Genomic DNA, 10,556 nt, shown 5'->3' with positions numbered 1-10,556 from the left:
CGGAGCAGCGGCAGCGGGCGCGGCGCCCCGGGTCTGCGGGCCGAGCGCGCCTGCCGGGGTCGAGCGCGCGTCCCCTCCCCGCCCCCACCGCGCGTTGTGGCGCAGCAGGAATTTGGCGGGGACCCGGGCGCTATTTGCGGCTCTTGACGCGCCGGCGGCTGGTGGCCCTTCGGTCATTTCTATTCTAGGGGCACTGGGTCATCGCGCCCGGCCTGCCCCCTCCGCCGGGCCCGGAGGGTGTGTCCCCCTCACCCGGGCTCGCCGCGCCTATAAGGGGCCGGAGCGGCGGGCAGGGACATGCAGCTCTACAGCAGCGTCTGCACCCACTACCCAGCCGGGGGACCGGGTCCCACGGCCGCAGCCTCCGCTCCCCCAGCCGCCGCCGCCGCCGCCGCCGCCCCCTTCAAGGTCTCTCTGCAGCCCCCGGGACCCACCAGCGGCGAGCCAGAGCCCGAGACCGGTGAGTGCCAGCCTGCCGCGGCCGCCGAGCCCCGAGAAGCCGCCGCCGCCCCCGCCGCCAAGATGCCCGCCTTCTCCTCCTGCTTCGAGATGGTGTCCGGGGCCGCCGCCCCCGCCTCGGCCACTGCCGGCCCTCCCGGCGGGTCCTGCAAGCCGCCGCTGCCGCCGCACTACACGTCCACGGCGCAGATCACCGTGCGGGCCCTGGGCGCCGACCGGCTCCTGCTGCACGGGCCCGAGCCCGGCGCCGCGGCCCCCGCCGCTCAGCGCGGCCGCTGCCTCCTGCTGGCCCCGGCGCCCGGCGCCCCGGTCCCGCCGCGCCGGGGCTCCTCCGCCTGGCTCCTGGAGGAGCTGCTGAGGCCCGATTGCCCCGAGCCCGCGGGTCTGGACGCGGCCCGGGAGGGTCCCGACAGAAACTTCCGACTGGGCGAGCACCGTCAGGCCCTGGCCGCCGCCAAGCACCGAGGCCCCGCGCCGCCCCCGGGGAGCCCGGAGCCCAGCCTCGGGCCGTGGGGCGAGGAGCACCCGGCGGAGAGGAGCCTCCGGGGCTGGGAGAAGGTGGGCGACCGCAGCGACCCTCCCGGCGCGGACGAAGCACGGCGGCCGGACCCGGAGGCGGAGGCGCCCCCGGCGCGGAGCGGTGAGGCGGTCCCGAGCGCCGCGGCCGAGGCAGTGATCGTCTCCAGGTCGGATCCCAGAGACGAGAAACTGGCCCTGTACCTGGCGGAGGTTGAGAGGCAGGACAAGTACCTGCGACAGAGGAATAAGTACCGATTTCACATCATTCCCGACGGCAACTGCCTCTACCGCGCGGTCAGCAAGACGGTGTACGGAGACCAGAGCCTTCACCGGGAGCTGAGGGAGCAGACGGTGCATTACATTGCCGATCATCTCGACCACTTTAGCCCCCTGATTGAGGGCGACGTGGGGGAGTTCATCATCAATGCTGCTCAAGACGGGGCGTGGGCCGGGTACCCGGAATTGCTGGCCATGGGGCAGATGCTGAATGTGAATATACATTTAACTACTGGAGGGAGGTTGGAGAGCCCTACGGTGTCTACCATGATTCACTATTTGGGCCCAGAGGATTCCCTAAGGCCTAGTATTTGGCTCAGTTGGCTCAGTAATGGACATTACGATGCGGTGTTTGATCACTCCTACCCCAACCCAGAGTATGACAATTGGTGCAAACAGAGTCAGGTGCAAAGAAAACGCGATGAAGAACTTGCCAAATCCATGGCCATATCCCTGTCCAAAATGTATATTGAACAAAATGCATGCTCTTGAAGTGTCTGAAAACGTACACCCTGGGAGAATTGCATACATAATGTGTTGGGAGAATTACGAACTCTAATCAGGGTAATAGCACTTTCAGACTTCTAGTAGATTTACCGTAGGTGTAATGCCTTAATCATTTTTTTGAATGTTTTCTCCTCAGAGCTGAAGGTTGCTGGGCACCTAAATGATGTTTCATGATGGCTTTGGGTGATCCTACTGCTATTTATAATTTGCTGTATAAAGTTGGCACTACTTAATTTGCAAGCTCGTTTCTCACGGTGTAAATTTGGTCATTCCTGGTAATCTGTTTTCTATAAAAATGTATTTTTGCACAACATTTTTAAAAATTGGTGTAACTTCATCTATGACGTGTTCCGTGTTGACAAACAGCTTTCCAGCATAAATCCAGAGAAGTGCTTTATATGAAGTTTATTCCTTTGGACAGACTTTGTGATTTAGTAGTTATTTTATGTTCGATTTGGATTTTATGATCCTTAGATAATTATTTCAAATGGATATTGATGCATTTGTGTTACCAGATGATTGGCCCATTCCATTTTAATGAAAAACAGATTTGTTTTGGAAATCATTATTTTTCTAGAAATGGTCAACCTTTTAAAGAGAAGTATTTAAGGGGAGGTTGTGGGAAGAATATTCTTTAAGGGATAGTACCAGGTCTTACTTGAATGAGTCTGATATTTGCAGATGGCAGTGTGATGACTATTCTGTACTTTGGTTGGCATTTAGAGTAGATTGTCTGGTGCTCTGAATTGTTTTTATTTATATTTGTCATTTTGTTATAAAAGCATTTTAACTTTGTGACAAGATAAGCCTCCTGCTTCTTGGATTCAACTAAGATTTAAAAAAACTACTAGCATAAATGCCTCAAATCAACCTTGGCAGTTGTTCTATAGCAGGAGAATACTGTCTTAATATTTTATTCCTTTTAAATTCTTTCAAAAGGCAAAATAGGATTGCCCTGTATTATGTACAAATAAAAATGTCTGTAAACAAATCTTGTATGGTTTGCTGGGTCAAACAATGTTCTCAACCTAAAATCTATCTCATTTTCACTTTAACTACTAGTCATATTTATTAAGTACTGCAGTTTGTACTTTTTTATTTTGTAACATTTTGTGATTTTTTTGTACAATACTGTATTTGTACAATAGAGCGATTCTCAGCTGATGGAATGAATGAATAAAATGCATAATTTTACTTTTACAATGTCTCTTTGGCCAAGGTGGTTTTTCAGTTAAGAAGTGACACTTGTAGGAGCATCTCTTACATGTATACATTTTTATTTCATGTGTAAAGATGTCACGGAATTCTGAGGGGGATTTCTTAAGTTCTCACATGAACAGGGTAGGATAAAATCATTAGTAATTTCAAAGGATAAATCTTAGTTAACTATACTTCAAAGAAGGAGTAACTCAGGACATTGCTCTTGTTATTTCTAATGCTAATTCCTATCTAAAACTAGAGTACCGTGGCTAATAAACAGAGAGATGCAAGTATTACGTTAAGTATCGTAGTTTTGTGTTTCACTTATTCTCAGCACAGATTTAAATGTTTCAGAGGGTGACCAAAACAGTGTTGTAATTTTTATCCAGTCTGGCATCTTGAGACCATGTGAATCTCTTAATTTTGAGATGTGTTAATGGATTTAGTGGCTAAGTACACCTGTAGACATAATCTGGGTATCTTGTTTATTGTAGAATAAAAACAGCTAGTTCGGATATTTTACTTTACAGTTGATAGTTCATATGTTTATATTTCATGGTTATAGACACATTTAAACTTGAGTTCATCGTTTAACCACATTTTTGGAAGAATGCCATTAGTTATCAGGACAATTTCCTTTAAATGTTAATTAGTGAATTTCTTTTAGATGTTAGCTAATCATGCATCTCTTTTTTGGGGGTAAGAAGAGGTTTACTTCATGGGTTCACTGATTAACTTGAGAAAGGTAATTCAAATAAAATAATTTCTATCTAAATATGCTGCTTTCCTTCTTTATTTAGACATGTATAAAATTTGGGCATGCTTAGAACTTAACACAAATGGATAGACCAATTAGATAGAATTTCCCAAAAAGCCATCTAGAAGCTCACTGCTGTTTCGAAGAAACAAATTCTGGGTTCTGTTTCGTTTTTGAATTAGAATCCCAAGTCCTTGATTTAGATTCTCAAGGGTGGTATGTTTAAAAAAATGTAATGAATCCTAAGGTGGTATTGCATGGCAGCATGTTTTTTTAGTTGTCTTGCCTAAGAGGTTTTGTGTCTTAATGTCCTCTTTCTATGGCTTGGTTTTTTGAAGAGAAATGCAGTATTGGCCACTCCCTTAGGCTCAGTATGTATTCTCCACCACAGTACCAGCTTTATGTATGAGCAGCAGTCCTCGATCACTGAAGATGAGCAGGTGAAGAGCTGGAAATGTGGTTGACTCTTAACTTCCTTTTAGCAAACAGATTTTACTAAACAGTTTCTTCTTCAGATACTCTTTATAGCAGCCAAGAGGCTCAAAACTGTATGAAGCAAACACTTGATGGCTGTGAGCTAAAGTTTCTTTAGTTTATTCCCTTCCCCAGAAAGTATGAGGGAGGAGGATAAAAATCTCTAAGTCAATCCAACTGTGGTTTCAGGGAAATTAGTGTGAAAATCATACTATTAACTTGAAAATTTTACTAAGGTGGCCCATGGATAAAAACTGATACAAACCACTATTAGCGTGATTTTTTTTTTAAACAACTGTTTCATTTTTAAAAATTAAATGGCATAATACTTATACATTTTGGCAAAAACCTAGTTTCCTGACTCTTTAGTTCATTTTCCACTCGTATTTCTCTAAGACAATGTACTCATTTTCATGTTTAATTGGACTAAGCAGTAAACCTACTGATGAGGCCCAGAAGGACATGTACATATGATTCTTTTTTTTTTTTACATGTGATTCTTTACATTTTTTTGAACTTGTAGTCCATGTGTTTTATATGCTAAAATTTTCATTAGGCAGAAAGGCTTTCTTCAGATACCATATTCTGTAGAGGAGGGGAGTTGCCTTAGGATTCCTTGAACATCAGAATTGGTTAGCCTCAGCTTGGGTAAATAGTCCTTATGCTGCAGCGTTTTCTTCGTACTTCTGTATTTTTTAAAAAATGGATCTTGAGCTAATCACACTGCTTCATTAAAACTTATTTTGTTTTCCCTCTTTCCCTAAAAGGTGAGAAAGTTGAGCTCTTAGAATGTTACCATGGTATTCAGTGTGCTCATATGGAAGAAAAGCGTTACAGAATAAAAACAGATTAAAACCTTTGGACATTTGATAATTTAATATGCAGGTAAACATACTGGGTAAATTCAAGTGTTATTTCAAATGTGTAACGTGTTCACACTTAACACTTGTTTGTCACATGAAATCTTTCGTCCAGACCTTATTACTATTTTGACATTCCTGGAGTGTCTATAACCATCTCAAAGAGGCACCAAAAAACTGGATGGTATTTAATTCAGTTTCATTCCCTAAATAGACTAAGTACAATAGACATGAACTATATATTATGTTCCCTGTTGGATCCCCTAGTTCCAACCCAATAACTAGCAGAATAAACAGTACATAGTTGTTGAATGAACAACGAATGACTTGAAGGAAATTGTGAGCTTTGGGAAATACTTATTTGGTGGATGTGAAATCAAATAAAAATGACTGGAGTTGACAATTACTGGGAATTACCACTAACAAAGTAATTCCAAGCATTTTAAAGAGAAGTAGTGTTATGGAGAGGCAGTAAAGTCTGTAACGAAAAAAATAGATTTTGAAACCCAAAAAGTTGAATTTGATGCTATCTTTGTGTCGTCTTCCAAACATCTTGAGAACTAAACCAAGAAACATTATTTAAAAATCGAACTTCCATTAACCTGAAGTGACAGTAAAAGTGTTGCTTCGCCTGAAGGGACTTGCTCTGACTTTAGGGGTTGCACCTACCTCAATTCCAGTCTGCAGCAACTCCTGGTTCTGCTGTTTCCTTTCTCCAGCCCGGTTGGGAAGGAAATGCTGGACTGATTTCAAGCAAGCTTAGGACTGTTGTGTTCAACAGCACGGGCAGCAGGCTTACGCCATTGGTCAGTGGGGCGTGGGCAAGGCCCGCAAATCAGATCCAAACAGATCTATTGGGGGAAAAGAAGCAGTGTTATTACCTCACGCTGTAAATTAGGTCAGCGACAGTTACTCTACGAGGAGAGGTCAGAGAGAGAGTTCACTGTCATCACATAAAACCCTAGCTAGCCTGGTTTTCATAAGTGAGTTTTCTAATTGAACAGTCCATTTATGTGTAAAAGATAAAACAAAACTGCTTTTGATAAAATTCTTTTAAGAAGCAATCTATGGTGCACTGATTTGCCTTTGTAAAATAACTAAATATAGTTTAATCTCCCTTTAATGACTGAGGGCTTTCGTGATGGCCTGGCTGGATGGCCTGGAAGCCTTGGCAGATTGCTGAGGTGTGACAGTCCCTTTGCAGTTTAAAGGACCAAAGGACCTCAGAGCGCTAGGACTGTTATCTTTGTGTTTTATACTTTTCCTGTCTCCTCCCTACAGCCCATCATGATTTCCTAGGTTGTCTTAAACACACCAACAAGCGTGCTTGTCAGAATTGACTCTAAGATCATAGGAAATGGGTTTCTAACTTGAGACTAGGATGCTCTGCTATGAGGAACATGTATAAGCTTTAGTTTTTGGTCAACGAGACAGCTTTTTTTTTGCTTTCATCTTTTTCTTTTTTGCATTCTCTGGTGGTATCCTGGAAATGGTGAGTTTGTCCGATTAAGGAACCTCAATGTACGCAGCGCTGTGTTAAAAACAAAACAAGACAACGGGAGGTTATCTATCAGTCCTCAAAACTGTGCTTGACTTGTCATTGCCTGGCTAATACTTTGCTTCCTCTCTGCCATACATAATCCTTTTTAGTAGGTACCTGCCAGTGCCTTCCTTTTGCTTTTCCCATTTAGTTTTCTGGTTCACCAAGATGGGCTAATTATGAGGTCACTGAAGCATCAGTTCTTCATCGAAGACTCCAAATTCCAGTACACATAGACAGGTCTAGTACAAACGTGACTACTGTCTTTTGAACTCCTCCTGTATACTCCCGTAATGAATGTGCGTTATGTATGTCTCCACTGGGTAAATGTAGACTCCGTGCTTGTATTTCGTAGCTTATCAAGGTACAAAAGGGTGGTGTGCAAAGTAGGTAATTGTAAAGGAAATTTATACCAGTGGGTCGCGTAACACCTGTGCAGCCAATTTGTAAAATAAACTCAAATAAAGCCTTCAGTTCTAAGGACCAACAGGAGATATTCTCACCTTTTGTTTCTTACAGTGAAATTTGACCTGTCGTGGTGATGTAATAGGAATGAAGAAGTGGGAGAACACCGTGAGGAAGTTCGTAGCTGTCACTTCACTGTCTTTGTCATCTTGCTGAAAAGTGCCAGACCTAGGGCGAGTTAACAGATTTTTTTTACTTAAAATCTAAACAACGCTCCTATCTCAATAAACAGTAGATACCTGAAACGGAAACCTCAATCACTGCATAGTCTACAGAATTCTAGGACGGAATTAGAAGAGAGATTGAAGATGTGTGTTGAACTTCTCAATATACAGTCATTTCCTCTGACAGATTTTTCATTACCTCTCCACAGCATTGATAGTGGCTGTTGGCGGAAGTCAGTGCTGCTCAGAAGTGTGGCAATTTGCAGAGAGATGGCTGGACGGGTTTAGAAAGCAACAGGAACCTACAGGAATAGACAGTGTGATTTTAATAGTTAAGCTAAGCTTCTAACGGAAGTTGATTTCTCTTTTCACTTGACTGTTCCCAAGGGAGCAGGCCAGCCTGGTGGGGCAGCTGTGCTCCGAAGAAGGCACATCCCCCAGGACCCTGTCACTGTGAGAGAGTTTGAAGCCAGGCCACCACCCTGCCCATCCCATGCCTCCTAGAAAGAGCACCCACACCCTGAGGTGGCACGTTTCGCTTCTGCTCTTGTCCCTTGGCCCGAATTTTGTCAGATAGTCTTATCTAACTGGGGAATACCATCCAGACTGTTCCAGGAAGAAGAGTAAATGGATTTTTTGGCAGGAAAATAGCAATCTTCTCCAAATCTTTATTTGTCAGGAATGGGTTAGGGTGAAGATATCTCTAAGAAGAAAATGCTAGTTTGGAAGTATCTGGGAATAAAGGGAATAAAATACGCCTGAACTTGTTTCACATTACGAAGAGACAAAAATAGGATTAATAGTTGCCACAATTTTGGGTTCCTTATCAGCTCTTCAACAAAGCATCTGCCACAGGTTAAATATATACATATGCAAAGCCTTCCTCATTTTGAGAAGGCTGCTGTTTTTCTATTTCCTTTCCATTCTTAATTGTTCCTTAGTATATAGAAATATCTTGAAAATCTGGCCTTTGACGCAAGCCCTGGTTTTCTTCAGAAAGAACAATATGAAACTTTTTCCTCTTAAGTTTTTATAGATCTTGCTTCTTTCGGATATTGCTGGTTTTACCTCTCTCCCTTTCTCTATTTTCTAGTTATTTTTTATTTACATTGTCCTCCTTGGTTTTCTTTTAGAAAATTTGTATGGGGTCTACTGTGCTTAAAATACGGTAGTCTTTGTTTTTTTTTTTTTTTTTTTATTTTTTTTTTATTAATCATTTTTTAAAATTTATTTTCAGCATAACAGTACTCATTGTTTTTGTACCACACCCAGTGGTCCATGCAATCCGTGCCCTCTCTGATACCCACCACCTGGTTCCCCCAACCTCCCACCCCCCCACCTCTTCAAACCCTTCAGATTGTTTTTCAGAGTCCATAGTCTCTCATTGTTCACCTCCTAAGTTTTAATAATTTGGTGATTTTACTAATTTACTCAGCCTTTAAAAGAAAATGTCTAAAGCTCACCTCATCCAGTAAAGAAGGGGGGAAAAACCCCATACCACCAGGGGGTACTCGTGGGCTAGAGGCTCCATATAAGTGTCATTTAAAGATGAGGCTTACAAGCAGGGCTCCTGGTTGTGTCCGTCAATTAAGTGTCTGACTTCTGCTGAGGAAGTGATATCGAAGTCCTGAGATGTAGCCCCAGGTCCTGTGTCCAGCTCTCTGCTCAGTGGGGAGTCTGCTTCTCCCTCTGCCCTTCCCCCTGCTCGCTCGCTCGCTCTCAATAAATAAAATAAAAATAAATCAGGTCAAAATCTGTAAAACAAACGAACAGAAGATGAGGCTTACCTTCTGTATAACTCTTGTAACTCTTATCCACTTTCTTAGGCTAATCCATAAGAATCCTAAATGGGTCAGAGAAGCCAACTGTAAGCATAACTCACCGCAAAGATGGCCGCTAAATTTCTTGTTAAGAAGGGGGCCCTCCTGGTTGAGTCAGGGCAGCTGTATTACAAGCATAGCTTCGGCAGGGATTAATCAAAAGTAACTGATGATGTAGGGGAGCCTGGGCACTCACTCGGTTAAGTGTTTGACTCTTGATTTCGGCTCAGTTCATGATCTCAGGGTTGTGAAACTGAGCCCTGCATGGGACTCCACGCTGGGCGAGGAGTCTGCTTCAGATTCGCTGTCTCCCTGCCCCTCTGCCCCTCCTCCCTCTTTAAAAAAAAAAAATTGATGTAAAGAAAGCCATAGCTGATGGAAGTGTCCATATCCAAATTATTTGTCTGGCTGGCTGGCTGCAGAAATGTACTGTCACAAGAGGATAGTTGTCTGTACAATGCTTAGAGAAAAGAGAGCCAAAGAACAATACATTAGTCAATGTGGCTGCATTTATCTAGATAAGAGACTGCTGTGGGCAAGCCACACTAATACACCAAATAGATAAGAAAAATAAAGGAAAATACTTCTTGGAAATACGAGGTAAATATTCATCCAACAAATACTGACTGCCTTGAAAGTAAGTAGTGTACTAAGAAGTAGGGGAAGTCACAGGCTATATGGTAATAGGTCTGTAAAAACTGGAGGCTATCATAATCATACCTTATGTATATTATTTTGCTCATGAGAGGTCTTTGGAGTCAAGCTAGCTGGCGTTCAATCTGAGGGTGAACCACTTACTGTAAGCATGACTTTGGGTAAGTTAGTTAACCTCTTTAACCCTGCATCATTTGTGTAATGGAAACAGTTACTATATTTATTTCAGAAGGTTGAGTAAGGATTAAATTAGAAATAATGTGTATATATATATATATATATATAAATATATATATATATATATATAAAGAAATAATGTATAATGCATATATCGCAAGCATAGAGTTAGCACTCAGTAAATGTTAGCTACCTCTAGAATTATTACCTTTAGAATCACAGGATATGTTCATTATGTGCATCGAACCTGGCTTAAAGTTTTGCTTTCAGATTGAATTCTGATTTATGTTGATTTATGTTGAATTCTATTTTATGCTTATTCTGATTTGAATGATTTTTTAATATTGATTGCTGACCGGTATTATGCGTCATTATTATTTATGAATAGGGTTTTGCTTTTCTTTATTTATACAAGTATTTTCTCTTAATATTATTTCATTGGCATATGTAATATCCACATTCTATTTCAAAACTTAAAGGGGGCTTCCGAAAAGAGTGGTTATTGTATAGCTCCACTGTGACATTTATATCTTCTGTTCGTCAATACTTGAGAGTTTCCATTTGCCTAAAACTATCAAAACTGTTTGAAATGGATACATTTTTTTCCCTTGGACTAGGGATTTTAAGTGAAATTTTGACCATCTAGGTACATGTGCTTCAGAACTACGGGATTCCTTCCTTTGA

General features: G+C 42.6%; 1 protein-coding gene across 2 annotated transcripts; it reads left to right on the top strand.

Moving 5' to 3' along the window:
• Window positions 1–244: 244 nt before the first annotated feature.
• On the top strand, window positions 245–7,302 carry LOC111155562 (OTU deubiquitinase 1). Of its 2 annotated transcripts, XR_002641148.1 has the most exons (2): window positions 245–1,818; window positions 7,112–7,302. XR_002641148.1 is itself a non-coding variant. In XM_022515786.1 (1 exon), the coding sequence occupies exon 1, from the start codon at window positions 298–300 to the stop codon at window positions 1,744–1,746; it is 1,449 nt and encodes a 482-aa protein (XP_022371494.1). In that variant the 5' UTR covers window positions 245–297; the 3' UTR covers window positions 1,747–2,961. The 2 variants fall into 2 exon arrangements, 1 of the variants encoding a protein (XP_022371494.1); XM_022515786.1 differs by lacking the exon at window positions 7,112–7,302 and having other exon boundaries at window positions 245–2,961.
• The last annotated feature ends 3,254 nt before the right edge of the window (window positions 7,303–10,556 follow it).

This window comes from Enhydra lutris, unplaced genomic scaffold (genome assembly GCF_002288905.1).
Source record: "Enhydra lutris kenyoni isolate GAN:26980312 unplaced genomic scaffold, ASM228890v2 scaffoldscaffold42, whole genome shotgun sequence".
NCBI classification, from domain to species: Eukaryota; Metazoa; Chordata; class Mammalia; order Carnivora; family Mustelidae; genus Enhydra; species Enhydra lutris.
This window is presented reverse-complemented; position numbering and strand designations above follow the sequence as displayed.

Coding starts and splice junctions, on each gene's coding strand:
- LOC111155562 (XM_022515786.1), top strand. CDS start 298: ATGCAGCTCTACAGCAGCGTCTGCACCCACTACCCAGCCGGGGGACCG.